At 40.1% G+C, this 24,864-nt stretch overlaps 1 protein-coding gene across 1 annotated transcript in view; it reads left to right on the top strand.

Moving 5' to 3' along the window:
- CNTNAP2 (contactin associated protein 2) overlaps positions 1–24,864 on the top strand; it is a gene marked incomplete at its 5' end in the record, with an annotated part of 1,513,027 nt that overhangs the window by 1,094,275 nt on the left and 393,888 nt on the right. The window contains one exon of the mRNA XM_081344134.1: positions 15,722–15,878. Coding sequence (XP_081200260.1) covers positions 15,722–15,878 — 157 coding nt within the window. The remainder of the gene's footprint in view (positions 1–15,721; positions 15,879–24,864) is intronic.

The raw sequence follows: 24,864 nt of genomic DNA, 5'->3' as shown, positions 1-24,864 counted from the left end.
ATTTTCCCACAGGAAGGATTCTTATAATTAATTTTAAAAACTTATTTTAAATACATTTGCAGCATTAATCCATTTGTATTTTTCCATAAACAATATTGCAATCACCATTTTGCTGTTTATTCTAAAAAAAGTTTAAAGTTATATTCAAAACCTCTTTTGCTAAGGATTAAAGGAAACTTACTCAGTCTTGTAAAACTTGTTAACCCAAATCTTCCTAAAAGCTGAACTAGTTAACAAACAATCCTGATATTAGAATTAGAAGAGATCATACACAGATCCAGTGCCCATAAGGGGTTGAGCAAAGATTGTTTTGCATCATCTTCAAAAATCTAAACCTGCCAGACACCACTATGCCTGCCAGACCACTGCTGTGGGCTGGAAGGCCTTAGCTGTCTAGACCCAGCTTTGTGGGAGCTTCCTGCCCTTCCCCAATGAGAAGCCTCTCCCTGTCCTGAGAGGTTTGGCCTTCTCTCTGCCCCACTGAGCCTGAGGACACTTATCTTTCCTTTTCCCATTCCCTTTCCCTGCACCTGCTGATGCTTGGCTCAGCTGCAAAAGTAGCAAAGGCAATCTTCCACGAAACAGAGTGGCAATCTTTCTCAAGACTGGGCTAGAACTTGTCTTACTTCCTGTTCGTAGCCAATTTTGAGTAAGACTACCTTAGTAGCCTTGACGAACATTACTAGCTTACTAAGTCTTGGTATTGGTTGGATTCATCTGTCAACAGCTGCAAGGAAAGAAAAGGAAAGTGGACCCAGGCATGATGGCACAGACAGAAGGCCAGTATTTGGGAGGAAGGGCCCAACTTATTGAGAGTGGTGGAGGGAAGCAGAAGTTGTACATCACTGGGCCTAGAGAATAGAATAGACCTGGGCTTTTATGACCACATTTTTTAGAGCTTCCAATGCCTCTTGGGTTGTTTTCCCCTTTAGGATTTTCATCCATGGGATCTTTCCTAGGTTCTCTCTGAGCTTGTTAAAGTCAGCTCTTTTGAAATTCAAGACACTGGTTGGATTGTTTTCTGTTGCTAGTGTTTGCATTATATTAAATTCCAGCATGACATGGTCACGGTTCTGGCAACTTGGTGGAGCAGTGGGCTAATGCCTCCTTAAGTAACACCAGCTGCCTGCAATTAGTGCAGGTTCACATCCCACCAGGCTCAAGGTTGACTCAGCCCTCCATCCTTCCAAGGTAGGTAAAATAAGGACCCAGATTGTTGGGGGCAATAAGCTGACTTTGTAATAATGCCACTTGGGGGGGGGGGGCGAAAGCCCTAATAAGCAGGCATATACATAGAATGAAGGCTATTGCTAAGCACATTGGTTTGTGCTTAAATTGTAAGCCACCCTGAATCTTCGGAGAAGGGTGGGATATAAATAGGATTAAAATAAAATAAATAAATAAAAATAAACTTCAACTCCCTCTATCACTTCTTCTCCATTAGTTAGAATTAAGTCCAGTATGGCTTTATGTCTAGTTCCCGCCTCCACCTTTTGGATGACAAAGTTGTCGGCTAGGTTGGTTAGGAATCTGTTTGATCTCTTGCTAACCTAAACCAGTGGTACGGGTACCACCTGTGGTACATTGGGACCTGGCAGGTGATACACAACCATCCTAGAAAAGTGGTAGTGGGGGAGGGGAATGAGCTGAACAGGTCATAGCAGTGCACAAGCCTGAGCGAGAGATGGCTGGAGCTGCAGGGCTGTCAGGGCTCAGCGGAAGTGCCAGGATCAGCACCAGGCTCCAGCTGGAGCTCAGCGCTGATCCTGGCGCTTTGGAGCCCAGAAGGAACGCCAATCAGCTGGAATTTTGTAGCATCTCCAGGGTCTTGTGATTTACATTCAGATGCTTGGCAACTGATTCATATTTTTGATGGTCACAGTGTCCCAGGGTCATGTGAAGTGACCAAAACCTGCTGCAACCACCCAGCAAACTGGGGGAATAAAAACCAAACACCACCCCACCGCACCCCCACTGCCAATCCTCAACAGAAATGCTCACAACAGTGAAAACCTCAGACAGGAGGAAGAGCACCACCAGGTAGGCAGGCAGGTGTCTTGCTCGGCTGTGGCTTGGGGGGCACTTTTTTCAGTGACATTGTAACTTTGAACTGTCACTAAGTGAACTGTTGTAAGTCAAGGACTACCTGTACTTCATCACTTCGTCACTTTTTTCTTTTTTTTTGGTCATCAAGTTTTTGACACCTTGTTAGGCGACTGGTGGTACTCGTATATTGCCATATCCTAAAAGTGGTACAATGGGTGAAAAGATTGAAAAGCCCTGGCCTAATCAGTTGATGCCTTCTCAGCATAAAGGGGAGAGAGAGGGAGGGAGGCATGGTGGGGCAAAGAAAACACCAGTGGGGCAGAGGGAGAAGGCCAGACTTCTTTGGAATGGTAGTGGGAAATGCAGGAGGCGTAGGGCAGAAAGAAAAACCAGGGTTTTTGAGAGTGGTGGGGCAGTGAGGAAAAAGTCAGGCTTCTTAAGAGTGATTCTGAGAGGAGAAGGCCTGAGCACTGTTGGGCCTATCTGACTGAGGACTTTGGCCTGTGGCAGTTTTCTGCGCACTACTAGGCCTAGGTGGCTGAGGCTTTCCAGGTGTGATGGTATAGGGAGAAGACCAGGCTTCTAGTGTTGAGAGGGGGAGAGAGACGATGAGGTTTCTTGGGAGTGGTAGATGGGACGTCTATCTGGCCAAGGTTTTCTGGACAATTAAGTTTCCATATGCCACTAGATGGCAAGTTTCCCAAGGCCTCCCCACCTCCCAAGGCATCCCTTTGTGGTCATTTAACAACCACAATGATGAGAGCTGCAATTATGGCCATTGAACAAGGCAGTCACATGGTTGCCTTGCTTAACATATAGCATAGAACCAAAATTCCAAGTTCAGTTGCAGTCGTAAGTCAAGAACTACCTATAAATCAAATCTCTAAAACTTTTTCATATATCTCAAATTTCACATTCAACAGGAGCTGGATATAGTGTCAATTTTTTATAAATTTGGAAGAAAAACTTCAAATGTTTCCCAAATGTCTAGAACTGAAGTGTAGTTTATAATAGGATGCAGGTATGCACAGCTATTTTTGCTTTCACCATTTAAATTTTCAGACTGCTCATATCACATTTTCACTAATTCTTTAGAATTAAACTCTCACTATGATTTTATAGATATCATAATTCAAGACAAATGCATTATTTTGGCCAATTCAGAGCTGCTTCTCCACATGCATATATAAAATCATGTTAGGGGTTGTGCAATGTCGCGTGGTCGCACAGAGAGATGGACACTTGAGCTGGGTAATACTTCTTTATTTGGATCAGGAATGAAGCTGGGGCAAAAGGGTTTACCTGGCATCTCTTATACCTGCCCAGGTGAATGGTGACCAATAGATTTGAACCTGGGCTTCCCGCCAGTGCAGGTGGCCAATGGATTTAAACCCTGGCTTCCCGCCAGAGCTGACCATGCCCTGGGGCTGTCAACGACTCGCTCTATTCAGGCTTTCCCGCCAAAGCGGTTATAGCCTGGAGCTGTCCAGCCCCCTGCTGTGCTGACATTTCTGTGTATGCTTTAAGGCATACACTACACCCCTTCCCCCATAGTGAGGACCTCCCTCTGTCATTCTGTCTCCATAACTATATACACTTATTTACACTGTACAATATTTACATACACAGGGTTACAATTGTCAATCCTTGGTTGTTTCTCCACCCCCCTAAGAATGCACATAGTCTGCGAGGTAGCTTGGAGCCTTGTGCGGCCTGCTTGATCTTCTTGGGACTGGTTCTCCTGGTGGTGTGGTGGTGTGTCTAGGTTCTCTTCCTTGTTGCTCCTGTTGTGGTGGATTGTGGAGTGTCTGTGTGTGTGTTCCTCTGGATTCTGGTGACTGCCTGGTATCTCTGTCAGTCTCCTGCCTGGGGTGGGGTTGCCACTGTGCCCCTCTGGTAACTTTCCTGGGTGATTGTGTTTGTGTTTGTGTTGGCTCTTCCTCCTCAGCCCCCAGTGTGTCCTCTATCACCCTTTCAGGAGCCCTTTTCCTCAGCTGGTCCAGGTGCCTCTTCCAAAGGAGTCCCCCCTCCACCCTTACTCTGTAGGAAAGGGGTCCTGTCTGTCCTAATATCTCCCCTGGCACCCATGGGTGACCTGTGCTGTAGTTCCTAGCCCAGATGGGGTCTCCTGTGTTGAAACTTGTTTTGATGTTGGGGTTCCTGGCGTCTGCTGCTACCCTGTCTGGGTGAAGCCTGTCTAATGTTGTTATAAGGCGTCTCCCCCATCTGAGGTCCGCTGGACCTTTGCCTGTGGCGGTGCAGGGTGTTGCATGTTGGTGTAGGAGGAATGTGGCTAGTCTTTGCTTCCAATTTCCCTGTACTATGCGCTTGAGAGCATCCTTTGTTGTCCTCACGAATCGTTCTGCCAATCCATTACTGGCAGGGTGGAAGGGAGCCGAGGTGGCGTGCCTAATCCCCAAGGTCCTCAGGAACACCTGGAAATCTGAGGAGGTAAATTGTGTTCCATTATCTGACACGATTGCATCAGGCAACCCATGTGTAGCAAACATCCCCCTCAATGCTTGAATGGTCCCTGCTGAGGTCATGTTGCCCACGGGCACCACCTCCAGCCATTTGGAATGGCTGTCTACAGCTACCAGAAATGTGTGACCTTGGAAGGGGCCTGCATAGTCTATATGTACCCTGGACCATGGTGAGTGTGTTTCCTCCCACTTGTGGACTGGTGCATGTGGTTGTTCTGGTTGTGACCTCTGGCATGTATAACACCCCGCTACCAGTGCTTCTATCTCCTTGTCCAACCCTGGCCACCACAGGTAGCTCCTTGCCAGAGCCTTCATTCTTACTATTCCTGGGTGTCCTTCGTGTAATGACTGGAGAACTCTTTTTCTGAGCTTCGTGGGAATGATGACTCTATTTCCCCACAAGAGGCATCCCTTGTGTGTGGATAGTTCATGCCTTCTGGAAAAGTAAGCAATGAACTCTTGCCCTGGTGATTTGTCCTGCCACCCACTGCTCACCCATGATTGTACCCTGCTCAGAACCTTGTCCTTGGGGGTCTCTGTGGCTATATCCCTCGCGTTGAGGGGGCATTCTGGCAGCTCCTGAATTGCCAGTATTTGAACAGCCGGTGCTGGGTCTGGCTCCGTGTCCTTCAGAGGAAGTCTGCTGAGGCCATCCGCATGCCCCATCTCTTTCCCCGGCCTGTGTACCAGTTTGCAAGAATATGCAGAGAGAAATATGGACCACCGTAACATCCTAGGTCACAGGATCTGTGGTGTCTGCTTCTCTGTTGTAAATAACCCTAATAAAGGTTTATGGTCAGTATAAATTAGAAATTCCCTACCATAAAGGTAGTCATGAAATTTCTTTACTCCAGCAACCACTGCCAGTGCCTCTTTGTCTATCTGGGCATAATTCCACTCTGCAGCTGACAGGGTCCTGGAATAGTAGGCGATGGGGCCCTGCGTTCCATCCTCCCTTAGATGGCTGAGAACTGCCCCAATCCCATAAGGGGATGCATCACAAGCAAGGCAGATTGGCTGGTCTCAGAAGCCTTTTGCAAACCAATTTTCATGGCTCTCTAGACTTCTTCCCACCCCCTCACCCACTGGTCAGGAGTTTGGGAAGTGGAGGGTCCCTCAGGATATTTGGGTAGTGGGTTGAACTCTTTTCCTCTGGCCACTTTAAAAGGCATGAAACTGATGCTGTAGTGAACAGAGTCAATGTAAGTCACCTCTGCAAAAGAGTGAAGGTCAGTCCAGTTTGTCTGCTGATAATCCTTATAGTATCTAAGATACTGCTCCACCATTGAGTTTGCAGATTCAGACGTTCCATTGGTAGATGGATGAAAAACCAACAACAGTCCTTGAGACAAGCCAATTAGCCTAAGAAAACCCCTCCAAAACCTGGCTGTAAACTGCAACCCCCTGCCCTCCGGTCTGAGATTATACATTTTGGTGCCCCATGCAGTCTGTAGATGTGTTTCAGAAACATCTTGGTTAGTCGCTGGGTGGATGGGAGCCCCTTGCAGGGATCGAAGTGAGCCTGTATTGAAAACAGATTTTTTTTGTATATATTTTATTGGTTTTTTAAACACAAAATAAATCATTCAATAATTAGTAAACAGTATGTTGTCTGGGTAACATTTGTAAAACAAACTTTAACAATTGATTTCTATAATCTATATTCCATATGTTAATTTCAGTTGATTTCCCCTTTCCCCAAAGTATCCTTCTTTGCAAACATTAGATTAAAACAATTCTCATTATTTTGATAAATAACAGTTAAGTATATAGTTTTTCCAATATTCCTATTAATCATTTTAGTTGCTTTATCATAAATCCTGTTACCGTACTTATTTTAGTTTATTTTTCCCCCCAAATTCTAAATATTCTTACCAGTGACAGTTTTCTCAACAATTAATTACATTTACATTGGTGGATTTAATTCTATTTTTTTCCATATAAGCCCTCTCACACTTTTATATTTCTTAAGCAATAGATAAAAAAGTAGAAAGAGAAAAGAAAAGAAAAGAAGAGAGAGACAAAAAATAGGAGGAAAAGTAGAAGAAAGGGAAAAAGGACAAAAGCAATGAAATACAAAAAATAACATACTACTTGAAATATGTATCCCTCCTAACTTAATATAAATTTATTCCCTCAATTTCTTATTCTTTTTAACCATAGCTGAGAATATATTTAATCTATTTAAACTTTAAGCATTCCATTCAACAGAAATTGAGCCCTAAGTACATAGGACTTTTCCCAATTGTGAAAGTCATAAATCCAGTAACTGTGGAGTTATGGTTACCAAAAGAATTGAAGTGAGTTTACCTAAGTGTTCCATTCCAGCTTATTGAAAGCATTCAAAAAATCCAGTTTAAGACCCGAGGCAGAGGAATCCCCTTCTCCTATACTGGTGGAGGGAGAGAAGCATTATGAAATTAAGAAAATACTAGACTCAAGGATTTCTATGGGGAAGTTACAGTACCTGGTCCTGTGGAGAGGCTATCCCTTAGCAGATGCTGAGTGGGTAAAAGCCCAGGATGTTAAAGCTGATCGATTGATACAGAGGTTTCATGACAAATCCCTGCAATGTCCAAGGTGATTATGTCTGAATATTTGAATATGTGTACTCATTGTTTCCTTATATCTATTTTTCCCCAGGGGGTCGGCATGTCAAGGTTGAATTGCTAAGATGCTTGCTAACCTCTCTAGCTGCTCAACTTGCTATAGAAATGGGGGAGGGGAGTCCAGGAAATAAAGGGGAGTTTCTGGAAGCCGTCCAATGACTGTGAAAACCAAGATCATCCAAAGCAGGTGTCTGGTTAGAGAAGTGGACCGTTCCCATAACAAACAGAAAGAATGTGATTGGCCAACATGAACACATGGGTGGGGATTATGAAAAGCTATTGGTAACTAGCCAGAACTTCACACAGGAAACTTAGAGTTGATATTACTTCTTCAGTGCCTGGATGTGTATTCAACAAAAATTATCTCTGATGGCACCTCAAGGCTGTAGAGTTTCTTTAATGTTGAATTTGCCAGCCAGAGGGTTGACAGAATTATGGAAGCCACTGTGCTCTTAGCAGAAATTTTATTATAGCCTTCCCCAGATCTGTGGCTTGCAATAATCCTGCCTCTGAGCTCTGCAGGCAGTTCCTTTGACATCATGCCCTTTGCTGTTCTACAATATGCATTGTCAGATGTGAGGCCTTCTATAGAGAGGTGTGCGCCTTTCCAAATCATGTTCAATCAATTTAATTTACCACAAGTTGACTCCAATCAAGATATAGAAACATGTCAGCAACAATCAAGAGAAATGGGGCACCTGAAATAAATTTCAAGTGTAGTTGTAAGGGGTCTGAATACTTATGTCAATGTGATATTTTAGGTTTTTTTATTTTTAATAAATTTGCAGACATTTCTAAATTTCTCTTTTCACCTTACATTATGGGGTGCCAAGTATAGATTAATCAGAAAAAAATGATTTTCAACAACTGTAGAATCAGGTTGCAGCATAACAAAACTGACCAAAATGCAGGAAATCTGAATATGTTCTTTATTTATATTCATTTTTATTTTTCCATTTCTTCCACAAACAAATCAACACATATACCGCAATACATAAATACATATTCGTAAGTTTGGGTGCTGCTCGTCCATTTCCCCTTTCACTGTATCCACACTCCTTCTCTCTCTTTCCTCTTCTCTACCTTCTTTCTCCCTTTCTTCTTTCTTTCCTACTTCCCTCTTCTTCCTCTCCTCTCCTCTCCCTCACCACTCCCCTCCCATTTCTCCCACTTCTCCTCCTCTTTTCCTCTAACCTTCCTACTTCTTTCCCCCTTCTCTATTTTCTTCCCTCTCTCCTCTCCTTTCTTCCCTCCCATTCCTCTTCCAATACAATTCAGGGGTAATGTCCGAGCAGCTCCTCTCCTTAGATTTTCAATATCTATATTAGGTATGATAACATAAATTTTCTATTACGTCAATATTTCTATAAATCTGGCCTTCTTTGTATATACTTCTATAAATTTTTATACTACCTCCGGTTATTCAATACTGTGTCACCTGGGTCTCCCTCCTTATCTCCTCATTTTTCTTCAATCTAAATTAGTGTTAGCCATCTTTTAAGCATATTCTCTTTTTCACCCACTCATAAAATTTTCCCCAAATTTCATAATACTCTGACTCTATCTTTAATTATCATTGTTAATCTATTCATTTCCTCACATTCCATTATTTTCCCAACCACCTCTTCTTCTGGAGGAGCTTTCAGTGCCTTCCAGTTTTGTGCAAACACAATCCTAGCTGCAGTGGTTATATGAATAATCAAATAATCAATAATCAATTTGCTATATTTCTCTGGTAAAATACCCAACAGGAATATTTCTGGTCTTAGTTCTATATGTTGTTGTATCATCTTTTCTATCCATGATCTGATTATATTCCAATAGGTTTTAGCTTCTGCACACATCCACCACATATGATAGAAAGAGCCTGGTATTTGATGGCATTTCCAACATTTCATAGATCTGTCCTTAAACATTTTAGCTAGTCTTTCTAGAGACATATTCCATCTGTAGAACATCTTGTACATATTTTCTTTATACGCTGTCGCCATTGTCAGTTTATAGTTTCTTTCCCATAATTGCTGCCATCTATCTAATTTAATCGTGTATCCAAAATTTCTTGACCATTTTATCATTGACTCCTTAACTTGCTCCTCCTCTAATTCCCTATATAGTAAGTAGCTATACATTTTTTAATCCATTTTTCTTCAGTTCCTGTATTTCATCTAACTCTGTTCTCCCCAAATTTAAAACCATCTATTTTAGCATCTTTTTCATATATAGATTGTATTTGTGTTCTCATGTACCAATCCATCTTTATTCCTTGTTCCTCTAATTGTTGTTTGGTTTTCAGCTTCCCCGTGTCTGTTAGTAGGTCTTTATATCTTATAAACATATTGGGGTATATTAACGCTTCCATAGTGGAGAGCCAATCTGGTTTCCTCAAGTAATGCTTTCTCTTTATTTTCTCCCAAACCATCAATAAAGAATTTCTGATATGATGTCTCTGGAAATATCTGTGTATTCTATTTTTCCCATACCATATGAATGCATGCCATCCCAACTGTAAGTCATGTCCCTCTAATGTCAATAATCTAGTATTCCTCAGTAAGATCCATTCTCTCATCCATGACAATGCTGCAGCCAGGTAATATAATTCCCAATTAGGTAAGCTAAACCCACCTCTGAGTCTTGCATCCTGTAACATTTTTAGATTAATCCTTGCCTTTTTCCCCTGCCAAATATATTTCAAAATTATTTTATTTAGCCCCTCAAAATATTTCTTTTCCAATCTTATTGGTATTGTTGAAACAAAAACAACAATTGTGGTAATATATTCATTTTGATTATTGCAATCCTACCCATTAATGATAGTTGTACCTTTTTCCATTTATCCAAATCTACTTCGATTTGTCTTTTCAATTTATAATAGTTATCTTCTTTAATCATTATACATCTTGCTGTCAGATGAATCCCCAGATATTTTACCTTCTTTACAATCTGTATCTCTAACTTTCCCATCAATTCTTTTCTTTGTTTTCCAGTAATATTTTTCATTAACATTTTTGTTTTATCTTTATTAATCTTCAAGCCTGCTACCTCACCATATTTTTCTATTTGTTCTATTAATACAGGAGGACCTGTCTCTAGTGGCTCCTCCAAGATAAATACTAGATCATCTGCAAAAGCTTTTAGCTTATATTCTTCTCTCTTAACTTTCATACCTTTTATATCCTTATTCTGTCTTATAGTTCTAGTTAGTATCTCTAGTGTCAATACAAACAATAATGGGGATAAAGGGCATCCCTGCCTTGTTCCCTTCATAATATTAATCTTTTCAGTCATATCTCCATTAATTGTTATTTTGGCTATTTGCTTATTGTAGATTGTTTTAATTGCATTTATAAATTTCTCCCCAAAATCCATAATCTGTAGTTGTCTTATCATGAATTGCCAATTCACATTGTTGAATGCTTTCTGAGCATCCAAAAACATCAATGCCATCGGTTTTTCGAGATGTGTTTCATAATAATCTAATGTGTTTAATATAATTCACATATTGTCTCTAATCTGTCTTTTGGGCAGAAACCCATTTTGATCCATATGTATAAATTTGTTTAGGAACTTTTAAAACCTTTCAGCAATGATTGATCCAAATATTTTATAGTCCACATTCAGCAAGGAAATCGGTCTATAGTTCTTTATTTTCTGTATTTCCGTTTCTTCCTTTGGTATCAGGGTAATAAGTGCTTCTGACCATGAATCTGATATCTTAGCTTCAGAGAGGAGTTCATTATACAGTACAGTAGAGTTCCAGCATTACATTGCCTAACAAATTCCTGCAATGTTCTATATTGAATAAAGCTCCCCTCATCCGGGATCTGATTGAGGAGGAAGGCGCAGACCTCGCATGCATTACGGAAACTTGGTTAGGCCCAGAGGGAGGAGTCCCTCTGATTGAATTATGCCCACCAGGTTTCCATGTGCTGTACCAGCCTCAGGGTAGGGGCGGTGGGGTGGCATTTGTCATTAAGGAGGCCCTTTGCCCGTGGGAGGCCACTGCCCCTCAGATAGGCGGATGTGAGTCCCTCCTCCTGAGCTGGGGCCCTGGAGGTCAGTTGGGCCTGTTGCTCATGTACCTTTCTCCCAGCTGCATGGCAATGGCTCTGCCCAGGCTACCCGACACTCTCTCGGGGCTGGTGGTTGAGTTTCCCAGACTTATGGTTCTGGGGGATTTCAACCTGCCCTCCTTGGGGGGGATGTCGAGGGTGGCCCAAGAGTTCATGGCTTCCATGATGACCATGGACCTGACCCAGATTATTCAGGGTCTGACCCATGAGGGGGGAAACACGCCTGACCTTATTTTTATCTCCAGGCAGTGGCTTAATGGTCTGGGTGGGGTCTCTCCAACTATTCAACCCCTTTCATGGACAGATCATTATCTCCTGCAGCTGGGCCTCCATTACACCACCTCTCGCTGCTGGGAGGCAGAACCGACCAGGTGGTTCCAACCCAAGCACCTGATGGATCCGGAAAGGTTTCAGACAGCACTTGGATTGATTCCTGCCTCCCTTTCCCACAGCCCAGTCAAGACCTTGGTTGACACCTGGCAATGGACTGCTTCTGAGGCTCTCAACCACATTGTGCCTTTGCGGCCTCTGATCTGGTGCAGGTCCCGGTTGGCCCCTTGGTTTTCTGTGGACCTACGGGAGATGAAGGGCTGGAGGAGGGGCCTAGAGAGCATTTGGAGATCCAGTAGGTCCAAATCTGGCCGAATACAGTTAAGATCTTTTACCAGATCTTACCTTGTGGCAATGGAGGTGGCGAAGTGTGCCTACTTCGCCACCCTCATTGCGTGTGCAGATAATCGCCCGGCCACCCTGTTTAGGGTGACTCGTTCCCTTTTAAATCAGGGGACAGGGGAGGACCCCTTGCCACGATGGGCCAAGGAGTTTAGTCAGCATCTGCTGGACAAAATCGCTCAGATCCGGACCAGTCTGGACTCCAACTGGGCAGTATCTGATGAGGGGGAAGCGACGGGTCTGGCCGACATTATTTGGGAGGAGTTTGACCCTGTGACTCCAGATGAAGTGAACAGGATCATGGGTAGATTAAGTGCCGCCACGTGTTTGTTGGACCCGTGTCACTCCTGGCTGGTTTATCCAGCTCGGGAGGTCACACGAGGCTGGCTCCAGGCAGTGATTAATGCTCCTTTGAGTAAGGGATGCATCCCTGCCACTTTGAAGTAGGCAGTGGTGAGGCCCCTCTTCAAGAAACCTGCCTTGGACCCAGCTATTATGAATAATTTTTGTCCTGTCTCCAACCTTCGCTTTCTTGCAAAGGTTGTTGAGAGCGTGGTGGCACGGCAGCTCCCGTTGGTCCTGGAAGAAACTGAGTATCTGGTTCCGTACCAATCAGGTTTCAGGCCCGGGTACAGCACAGAAACAGCATTGGTCGCACTGGTGGATGATCTCTGGCAGGCCTGGGATAGGGGTTATTCCTTTGTCCTGGTCCTATTAGATCTCTCAGAGGCTTTTGATACCATCAACCATGGTATCCTGCTGTGAAATCTTGAGGGGTTGGGAGTGGGAGGCACCATTCTATGGTGGTTCTCCTCCTACCTCTCGGGCCATTTGCAGATGGTGTTGGCAGGGGGGCAGAGGTCAACCCCAAGGCCCCTTGATTGTGGGGTGCCCCAGGGGTCGGACCTCTCTCCCCTCCTGTTCAACATCTATATGAAGCCACTGGGTGAGATCATCCGTGGTTTCAGGGTAAGGTATCATCAATATGCTGATGATACCCAGCTTTTCATCTCTACCCCGAACCAACCCAGTGATGCCCTCGATGTGATGTCCCGTTGCCTGGAAGTGGAATGAATCTGAATGGGGAAGAACAGGCTCCAACTCAACCCAGCCAAGACCGAGTGGCTTTACGTATCAGCATCTCGTGTAGTCCATGATATTTCATCTTTGGTTATGGGAGGAGAGGTGTTACGTCCCATTGATAGGGCGCGCAACTTAGGCATCCTCCTGGATGCACAACTCAGTTTAGAAGATCATATAGGAGTCAGGACCAGGGGGGCATTTGCCCAGGTTCGCCTGGTGCAACAGTTGCACCCCTATCTGGACCGAGATGCTTTACGTATGGTCACTCATGCGCTCATTACCTCCTGTGTTGATTACTGCAATGCTCTCTACATCAGGTTGCACTTGAAGACCACCCAAAGACTTCAGCTAGTGCAGAATGCAGCCGCGCAGGTTGTGATGGGAGCATCCTGATACTCCCATATTACACCCCTCCTGCGTGAGCTGCATTGGTTACCGGTTGCCCTCTGGGTAAGATTTAAGGTGCTGGCTCTTACCTATAAAGCCCTACATGGCTTAGGCCTGGGATACCTGCAGGACCGTCTGCTGCCAGGAATGACTTCCCATCGCCCTGTGCGCTCACACAGAGAGGGCCTCCTCAGGGTGCCACCAGCCAAACAATGTCGGCTGGTGACCCCCAGGGGGAGGGCCTTCTCGGTGGGGGCACCTGCCCTGTGGAATCAGCTTCTCCTGGAGCTCTGGATGACCCCAGACCTCCGGTCCTTTCGTCGTGACCTTAAGACATTTCTTTTCCAACAAGCTGACCTGGACTGATGATAAGGGGTTTTTAATATGGTTTTAAGGTTTTATTGGTTGTAGTTGGGGCTATAGATATAGTTTAATTTTTAATATTTGTATTTTTACTTGTATTTTACTGTTGCTAGCTGCCCTGAGTCCTTCGGGAGATAGGGCGGCATATAAGTCCCATTAAATAAACAAACAAACAAACAAACAAATAAATAAATAAATAAATAAAGTTCTGCTGGTAGCCCATCTGGTCCTGGTGTTTTGCCGTTCTTTTGTTTTTTAATTGCTTCTGTTAATTCCATCATTGTTATTTTCCCTTCTAGTAGCTTTTTAAATTTCTCCGGTACTTTAGGTATCTCTGTTTTTTCCAAGAATTGTTTTATCCTATCATCTGAAACTGCTTGTTGCTTATATAAATTCTCATAATATTCCCAAGCTATTTTTTTCTTTTCTTCATTCCGGTGTTGTAAAGTCCCCTCGGCATCTTCCAGTTGTTTAATCCATCTCTTCTCTTTCTCTTTTTTAATTTTATATGTCAACCATCTCCGTGGTTTGTTTGCATGTTCAAAAAAGGTTTGTTTAGCTGCCTTTATTTTCATTGCCACTTCTTTATTTTCTATTAAGTTCATTTTATGCTTGTTCAACTCCATTAATTTTTTTAACTTTTTTGTTTTGTGTATCTTTCTGTAATTCTTTCTCAAGAGTCTTATATTCTTCCTCCAGTTTTTCCCTAATTTGTCTTTTCTGTTTATTCTTTTTCCCCATATAAGATATAGTAAGTCCTCCTCATGTACGCTTTCGCCGTATCCCAGACATTTTGAAGTGAGGTATCTTCTGTTTTGTTTTCCTTAAAGAAGAAAGTCATTTCTTTTTCCATATATTGCTGGAAGTCTTTTTCATTCAATACCGTTTGATTTAATGTCGACCTTGTTCTTTTTTTTTGTCCTTTCCATGTAATTGTGACTGGTTTGTTTCTATGTTTATATTTTGTGTATTTGTGAATAAGTCTATTGATGTCCATATCATATCTATTCTCTACCAGGACAGGTGTCTGTTAGAATAGAATGTATATTGCTTCTTTTCCGGATATTTTTCTCTCCAAACATCTAATATATTTAATTCGTCCACTATATTATGAAAAGATTTTGGAAGTGGTCTCCTTAGGGTCTTTTTTTTTTGTCGTATTATAATCCAGCCTGGCCTTTACAATAGCATTGAAATCTCCAATCATAATATGCTTTCGAATTCCAATTCTATTATTTTCTGGTGTAATTTTGAATAGAAGTTTTCTTGGTTTTCATTTAGGGCATAAATGGCTACCAATAAAGTTTTTTTACAATTCATAATTACTTCCACCATTAAAATTCACCCTTCTTTGTCTGAATATATCAATTTGGTTTGTATTGCTTTTCGAATATATAATACCACACCTCTTTTACTCTGATCTGCAAGTGAGGTATATAATTCTCCCAATTTTGGATATTCTAATAGTTTTTTATGTTGTTTCCTAATATGAACTTCTTGTAAGCAAATTAAGTCCATTTTTAATTTCCCCAATTTATTTAGTATTCTTTTTCTTTTTATAGCCAAATTTAGTCCATTTACATTTATTGAAATTGCTTTATCTCTTCTTCCATGATTATTTATTTGAAGTTTTAGTTGTTCTCGTTATTCTCATCTCTCTTTGCTCTTTTGCCTCTTTCTAAAAGAAATCTGAATACATTCTGAATGCACTGTATAATGACTGTTTAACTCTGAACTGCTTAATAATGTGCAGTATTTCTCCTGATGCTGTCACTGATAAGAAAGTATCAATTAGATTACAAGGATTTGGGCGTAGTATATTTAAAACACTTTCTTTTAGTGACGTTACATGCTTTGGTTGAAGCAGATTAGCAGATTATCTAATCAAGTTTGATCAATGCATTTCTTTTCAAGAAAAGCTGAATAACTCATAAGATAAATTAAAAACATCCTTGTTTCAGATCATGAAACTCTGCTGCATTTAATTTTCCATTTCTTATCTTTGCAGATGGCAATCCATATACCTGGTGGATTGGGAATGCTAATGAAAAGCACTACTACTGGGGTGGCTCTGGACCAGGCATTCAGAAGTGTGCCTGTGGCATTGAACGTAACTGTACTGATTCAAAATACAATTGCAACTGTGATGCTGATTCGAAACAAGAGTAAGTGAGATATTATATTTTGTTTATAATTTAAATGCTTCAAAGTAAGGTTCTACATTTAGGCAAGAAAAACCAAATGTACAGGTATAGTATAGGTGGTACCTTGCTCAATAGTAACAACTGTGAGAGGGATCTTGTAGTCCTAGTGGACAATCACTTAAATATGAGCCAACAGTGTGCTGCAGCTGCCAGAAAAGCCAACACAGTGCTAGGCTGCATTAACAGAGGAATAGAATCAAGATCACGGGAAGTGTTAATACCACTTTACAATGTCTTGGTAAGGCTACACTTGGAATACTGCATACATTTTTGGTTACCATGTTTTTAAAAAGATGTTGGGACTCTATAACAGAGAAGAGCAACAAATATGATCAGGGGACTGGAGGCTAAAACATATAAGGAATGGTTGCTGGAATTGGGTATGTCTAGTTTAATGAAGAGAAGGATGAGGGGTGACATGATAGCAGTGTTTCAATATCTCAAGGGCTGCCACAAAGAAGAGGGAATCAAGCTATTCTCCAAAACACCTGAAGGCAGGACAAGAAGCAACAGATGGAAACTAATCTAAGAGAGAAGTAACTAGAACTAAGGAGAATTTTTCTGACAGTTAGAACAATTAAGCATATTAACAACCTGCCTCCAGAAGCTGTGAATGCTCCAACACTGGAAATTTTTAAGAAGAGACTGGACAGCTATTTGTCTGAAAGGGTGTAGGCTTTCCTGCCTGAGCAGGGTGTTGGACTAGATGACCTCAAAGGTCTGTTCCAACTACTACTACTACTACTACTACCATTACTACTACTTCTTCTTCTTCTTCTTCTTCTTCTTCTTCTTCTTCTTCTTCTTCTTCTTCTTCTTCTTCTTCTTCTTCTTTTTCTTCTTCTTCCTATTACTACTATTATTACTATTATTATTATTATTATTGATCATCGCACAGTCAGCCAGATGTTCAGATTGGATTTGGCATTTTTGTCTACCTATCAAGTCTTTACCAAGGACCTGGGATAGGCAGATGTGAATGTTTGATGGTATTACAGATATTGTCACAGGATGGAAGCAGTTCCTAGTTAAGGCCACCTTTTGCAATTGACTAATGGTGAATTTGTCAATGCAAATGGTGTTCAAGTGGTGCTCCAGTTGTTTTGGGATTGCACCCAAGGCAGCTATTACTATTGGTACTACCCTTGCTTGACTTTGCCACAGTCTTACTATTTCTATTTGAAGGTCTTTGTATTTTGTTATCTTCTCCAGTTCTTTCTCATTTATTCTGCACTGCTACGTCCACTATCCAGACTTTTTTGTCTTTCTTATCAACAATTCTTAGGTCTGGGGTATTATGTTGCAGGTGCTTGTCTGTTTGAATTCTGAAATCCCAGAGCAGTTTAACTTTATCATTTTCTATGACTTTCTCTATTTTATGATCCCACCAGTTTTTGCTTACAGGCAAATGATATTTATTGCAGATCTTCCAATGCACCATTGTTGCTACTTTGTCACACCACTCCTTGTAGTCAGTCTGTGCGATCTTCTTGCAGCAGCTTACCAGGTTGTCCACTGTTTCTTCAGCTTCTTTGCATAGGCGGCACTTACTGTCTGTTGCTGTCTTCTCAATTTTGACTTTGTATGCATTTGTCCTTAAGGCTTGGTCTTGTGCAGCCAGAATTAGTCCCTCGGTCTCTTTCTTCAATTTTCCTGCTCTTAGCCATTGCCAGGTCTTGTTATTATCTGCTTTCCCAGGTATTTTTTAAATGTACTGGCCATGTAGTGCTTTGTCTTCTCATGCCTCTATTCTGTTCTTCATTTGGTCTTTCTTGTAGGCCAGTTTGGTCTCTCCAGTAGTCAGTAAGTCTTCCTGATATACTAATTTCAGTGCATCTTCATCATTGTCCTTCAGATATTCTTCCAAAGCCATTTTTTCTTCTTCAACCATCTTATGTACTTGCAGTATTCCATGTCCACTTATTTGCCTTGGTAGATAGAGTCTGTCAATGTCACTGCATGGATGAATGACATGATTCATTGTCATTATTTTTCTGGTTTTCCTATCCATTGCTTTTAGTTCTGCTTGAGTCCAGTCCACTATTCTGACTGGAATTGCCCAGGTGTTGATTGCCTTCATGGTATTTCCTCCATTGAGTTTGGACTTTAAGATCTTCTTCACTCTCTTGATGTATTCACCTCTAATCTTTTTCTTGACTTCAGTGTGCTTGATTTTGTCAGCTTGAAGGATACCCAAGTATTTGTACTAAACTTCCTCATCCATTTATTTTTGCGGGGCATCTTTATTCCTTCAGTTTATTATTATTAAATAGTGACATTCAAGCTTATATAAATAAGATCAGAATATTGTTAGGTTCAACGCAACTATTAAGAACATTAAAAATTAATTTCACCTGGTGATTTTTGACCCTAGCTTAGGTGGCTACAAGATAACTAGATGAAGAATGAAACTACCTCCTAGTAATTAATATAAATAAGTTGAATTATTTTGCTGGTAGTTCATGACCTGGAATATTAAATTAAGCAATCACTACTCTTTTAGCCTATTTACCGAGTGATTATTTTGGTAGATACATGTATTTTATTGTACTGATCTGTGTGAATATCTTTTATCTCTTGGACTTCCCATATATTTTTTTCTGTTCAGTTAGGAAAACATATTTTAATTTTTAAAAAATATTTAATTTTGATACTGAAAATCTAAGAAGATTCAAAAAACTTTTTTAACATGAGCAATCTGAAATTAAAAATAATCTTATGTTACTAATTTGATTCTTAGTAATTATATAAATTTGTGGTAATGGTTTGAAAGTCTTGACAATGACTTCATAAATAAAGGTAAAGGTAAAGGTTCCCCCGCACATGCGTGCTAGTCGTTTCCGACTCTAGGGGCCAGTGCTCATCTCCGTTTCAAAGCCGAAGAGCCAGCGCTTGTCCGAGGACGTCTCCTTGTTCATGACTAGACGCCAAAGGTGCACAGAACGCTGTTACCTTCCCTCCGTAGTGGTCCCTATTTTTCTACTTGCATTTTTATGTGCTTTCAAACTGCTAGGTTGGCAGAAGCTGGGACGAGTAACAGGCGCTCACTCTGCTACACGGCACTCGGGATTTGACCTGCCAAACTGCTGACCTTCTGATCGACAAGCTCAGTGTCCTAACCCACTGAGCCACCGCGTCCTTGACTTCATAAATAAGGATTGATAATGGTTTACTGACAGTGTGAACTGAAAATTTATACCATTACATTATTAATAGTTGCTAACTTGCAAAAGCTACACAGTACATCTGGGATAAATGGATAGTTAAATATATGAATTTATAGAAAATGATGATCAATTAAAGAGGCTTTCTTTCATATGATTTTTAGTTGAGGGTGGAAGAATCAAAAGTGTTATAAAGAAAGACAATGAAAGGGGAAGGGGAAGTAGCAAAATAAATCAGTTTATGAAAAGATAGATCATAAGGGGCTGAGCTTCTAAAATAAGGCAAACAAATTATGTAAGAGATATCTAAGTAGATATTAAAAGTCTATGAGGGATTCTTCATGTGTCCGGTCCAATCCATGATCAAACAAGCATCCAATGTTCTTCATAAGCAGGCATATACATAGAATGAAGGCTATTGCTAAGCACATTGGTTTGTGCTTAAATTGTAAGCCGCCCTGAGTCTTCGGAGAAGGGCGGGATATAAATGGGATTAAAATAAATAAATAAATAAATAAATTATCCACTGACTGATGCATTGAATATTGACCACATTAACCAGTTTGGATGACTGTATTCCAGTGTTCATATTAAAACTTTTTTTGCTATTTATGCAGTTTCCTAACTCTTATCTTCAAGTGTGAGCAAAATATGACTATGATAAGATGATCACTTTCTGGTTTATTTGTTCAAACCACAAAAGGAAGAATAAACAGATTGCACATGTAAGCAAAATATTTGACTTACTAGACTGATATGATCCTCCCAATTGAATCATTATCATATTTATTATGCACTGTTGAAAGGAAGTCTTCATCGTGGTTCTGTCCAAGCTGGGAATAAACATGGCAACTGCTTTAGAATGAAGGTTGCAGTTTATTGAAGAGGAGAGTCAGACAGAAAGATGACTCTGGCAGAAAAAAGAGAATGAGCACATGTAGGGAGTGGGTTTTTATACCCTCTTGAGCCTTTTCTTTGGAATTGTTTCCTGTTCTTTTTTGAGGCTATTTCCTGTGTCATGTATTTTGACCTGTGTTCCTTTGGCATCTGTGAGTTAATCGTATTATGTCCTGTCTTAGAATTTGGGTGGGGCATGTAGGTTTTAGGTTTCTTTGTCTTAATCTTCTAGCTTCAACTTTCCTGGGTTTACATCTGCATTTCTATAGAACTGGTTTCTGCTTGGGGGAGGGAGACAAAAAAACCGGGCATGCTTTTCTGCCTCTTTAAGATCCTTTGAGGAAATATATTTTTCTGCCCTTTTTACTATTTCCTTCTCTGTGTTGCTGACTTCCCACAATCCCCCCTTTGTGCCATAATAGTGTGGGTAACACACTTTTACTGGCACAAGATTAAAATTGATCTGATCAGGGATACTTAGTTAACAAGTTTTAAACTTTTAAGCCAAAAAAGGGGAAGACACTAATGGAGGCAGCAGAAAAAGATCCCTGCAGTGGCTCCCAAAAGGGGAGCTTTCAACCCATAAAGTTCTAAATGTCAGGGCAAAAATATTGTTAGGTGGAAAACAAATGTATAGCTTCCAATATTCTGTGCCAATCATTTTCAAATGTTGGATGTCACTTTGAGCTTCCAGTCAGGTTTTGAAGCACATTCCTCCCAAAATTCTTCACAACCATGGTTTGCCTCAATACATAACCACTGGCTGCCTATTTTCAAGGGTTGTTTCCTGCCTTAGCTTTTAGTTCAGTTCATCCAGGTTAGTGATGTCCAATTGAGGTTAGCCAGTATGCAAGCCAGGCTATTAAATTTTCTTAAATTGCATATAATGATCCCTAGGACTCCAAATATGAGTCCACCAGTGCAAGATATTCAGTGTTTAGGTTTGGAGATCTCTTTTCTGCTACTTCCTCAGTCAGGTCATATGAATTACAAATCACCTGAGGGGGCCTGCTTCCCTCCCTCCTGGAATTTTCAGTAAGTTCTGCATGCAAAGCTTTGGTGCAATAGAGCAAAAATCAGCCTGGGGAACTTTACTGAAGGTAGGTGGAAGAGACTCAGTGTGATTATGAATGGTGTGTGTGTGTGTGTGTGTGTGTGTGTCTGTGTGTGTGTGTGTCTGTGTGTCTCTCTGTCTGTCTGTCTGTCTGTCTGTCTGTCTGTCTCTCTCTCTCTCTCTCTCTCTCTCTCTCTCTCTCTCTCTCTCTCTCTCTCTCTTTGTGTGTGTGTGTGTGTGTGTGTGTGTGTATGTGTGCATGTGTGTGTGTACCTACTAATACAAACAGGCAATACAAGCATTCTGGATAAATTTTCCCTCCCACCAGACAGAGGTCCCAAGGTGTTCAGTACTTGTTGTGCCAACTATTCCCAAATGCCATCACTCCATTAATACATTCAACTGGATTATTATAATACAAAGGACCCAGAAAGAAAACTTTACAATGAGTTTCCACCCTCCCCCCATAGTCTTCCTAATTTTCTTCTGAGGCTTCAAGTGTGGACCAATGGCTCCAGAACTCCTTTCTTCCTCTGCAGCTTTCACAGGCATCTGGGGGATTGATAGGACTTTGGAAGATCTGTGCCACTCTGGTTGCATGTTGGCTTTTTAGTGGATGGCTGGATTCAAAATCCAATTCCATGGCTCAAATGGATGGAGGCAGCATCTGGGTCAGTGTTCTCTGCTTCCAAAGGTTGGGGGGATCATCTGTGTAGGGCTGAAAGACAGAGCAAGATCTCTCCCTTTCTGGGTGAACTCTCCTAGGAGAGGCAGACAAAGGCATGGAGAACAGAGGATAAGAAAAGAAGAAATAAAATTGGAGGGGGGGCATAGCTTGCAGACAGAGTTTGAAAAGACATTAATACTGCAGTGGTTAAAGGAACAGATAAGATGGGAACAACACAGATGAGGACAAAAGAAAGGCTGGATTCTGGTAAGAGAACATAAATGAAAGGTCTCATTTCTGAAATTGAACATTTGTAACATATTAAAGACTTAAGGAGTTGCAACTTGAAAAATGCTGGTCATGTTTAAGGAAAAGGATAGACAGATAAAAACTCAGTAAATGCAAGAGTGAAACCTTTCCAACAGATGAACTTAAAACATTCCCTCCTGCTAACTTTGGGCTTTATATGTCCATATTTTCTCAAAACTGACTAAATTTGGATGTACAAATACTTCCATTGTTGAAACCCATCCTGGAATTTTCAAGTATATTTTATGTTTTATTTTTTCCCATGTTAGTAATAATGCATTTCTAATACAGTGGTTTTGAAAATACTTACGAATTTTGTTTTTCCCATACCATAAGAAAATGTGCCAACCAAATTGTAAATCATATCCCTCCAAATACAACAAGCTTTTATTTCTAAGAGTTATCCATTCTTTTACCCATGTTAGTACAGATGCTTGATAGTATAAAACCCACCCTGGCAAGCCAAAATCTCCATTTTCCTTAGCTTCTTGTAACGTTTTCAATTTGATTCTAGCTTTCTTTCCTTGCCAAATAAATTTCAAAATTAGTGAATTTAAATCTTTAAAAAAAAATCTCCAGTTTTATAGGTATCATTTGGAATAAAAATATTTTTGGTAATATATTCATTTTCACCATAGCGATTCTTCCTAACATCGACAGTTGCAAGTTTTTCCATTTTTCCAGGTCCAGTTTTATTTGATTCAGTAATTTTATACAGTTCTCTTCTTTTATCATTGAACATCTTGCTGTTAGATAAATTCCCAAGTATTTAACTTTTTAAACTATTTGTAATTCTATTTTTTCTGACATTTGTTTTTTTAATCTGTAAGATTTTTAACTATCACTTTAGTTTTTCTCTGTTTATCTTCAGTCTGCTATCTCTCCAAACTGTTCTACCTTTTCCAATAATTTAGGGATCATCTCTAAAGGTTCTTCTAGGACGAATACCAAGTCATCTGCAAATGCTTGTAGTTTATAAGTTTCACCTTTTATTTCTAGTCCTTTAATTTCTGGGTCTTGTCTAATATTTTTATTTAGAATTTGCAAATTTAGGATAAATAACAATGCACAATATATTGTGCCTTTTCTTATATCAAAGTTCTCTGTATAATCTCCATTTACAATTAATTTTGCTGTTTGTTTGTGGTATATTGTTTCAATCATATTTATAAAGTTTTGTCCAAAGTCCATTTTCTTTAGTTCTTGATAAATTGCCAGGAAACATTATCAAATGCCTTTTGAGCATTTAGAAATACTAGTGCCAATTGTTTCCCTGGATACATTTCATAATATTCCAATATGTCCATTATAACTCTTAAGTTATTTTTAATTTTCTCTTTCATAGAAATCCATTTTGATCTAGATGTATAATTCAGTTAAAAATCTTTTCAGTCTCTCCGCTATTATTAAAGTAAAAATTTTATAGTCCACATTTAGTAAAGATATCAATCTGTATTTTTTTATCTGTGTCAAATCTGAGTCTTCTTTTGGTATTAAAGTAATATTTGCTTCTGTCCATGTATTTGGGAGTTTAGCCTCCAACAAAAGTTCATTACACACATCTTTCAATGGTGCACTTAGGGTATCTTGTAGACATTTATACAACTCTGCCAGTACCATATCTGGTCCCAGTGTTTTTTTCAATTTTTTGTCTTCTTACAGCCTCTGTTAATTCCATCATTGTTATTTTTTCATTTAACATAGTTTTGAAGTTTTCTGAGACTTTGGGGAAATTATTTTTTCCATATATTTAATTGTTTTCTCCCATGAAATTTCTTCTGTATCATATAGTGTCTCATAATATCCTTTAGTTGTCTTTTTATTTCATCATTTTTAAATTATAAACAACCCTTTTCATCTACTAAATTGTTTATCAGTTTTTTCTCCTTTGGTTTTTTAAGTTTGTAGGCCAGCCATCTTCCTGGTTTATTTGCATTTTCAAAAAAGTTTTGGTCTGCTCTTTTGGTTTGCTATGCCAATTTTTCTGATTCCATTAAGTTAAATTTATGTTTTGTTATTTCCATTTGTCTTTTTGGATTTATTTGTAGTTCTAATTCTAGTTTTTTGAATTTTTCCCTTAACAATATATGTTGTTGTCTGTCTCCACCAATAGATTAATAATCACTTCTGATACATCTTCTTCCTTGTCTTCAGGTATATTTTGGAATCTTAGGTAGTGTACAGCTTTCTCCATTTCCAAGGCTGCAACTTCTAAGCTTTGATTTGCTTGTTCTAATCTTTCATTTTCTTCCATTAACACCTCCATTTTTTATCATTTTTTCTGTTTTGTTTTCCATTTTCTGAATTATTTTTTCATTTTTGGCAATAATTTGTTGATGGATGTCAAATTGTGTCTTTATGTCCAGCATTTACTCATTTAGCTTATCAAAGTTGTTTTTTGTCTCTTCATGATTTTTCTATATTGATTCTTGAATTAGATGTAATGTGGCTTGCATCTCTTTTTAAGAGCTGTTTATTTTTTCTTGCTGCAACATTGTTTCAATAGATCCCTGATTTGTTGGGCTGGATGTTCCAGAAGACAGTGCAGAAAAGGGGTTTTTTTGGGTGTAATTTTAGTGAGATTTGTTGCACTCATTTTTCAATTGAGCAAGTTTTGTAAATCCACAAAGAGAAAAAGGAAAAGGAGCAGGGCTGGCAGCAAGTGAAGTAGAGTTCACTCTAATGGCACTCCTGTAAGAGTACAACACCAAGAAGATCAACTTTGGTTTACATGCCTTACTTTCTTCAGAAAGTGCCCATGAATAGTTTTGACTTTTAACTTAAGAGCTTCTGAATCAGATGGGCCAAACCTGCAGGCTGAACCATTAAGTCAATTTAACCCTTTCTGAAACTTAG

Source organism: Vipera berus (genome assembly GCF_964194415.1).
Source record: "Vipera berus genome assembly, chromosome: Z".
In the NCBI taxonomy this organism is placed as follows: domain Eukaryota; kingdom Metazoa; phylum Chordata; class Lepidosauria; order Squamata; family Viperidae; genus Vipera; species Vipera berus.
This window is presented reverse-complemented; position numbering and strand designations above follow the sequence as displayed.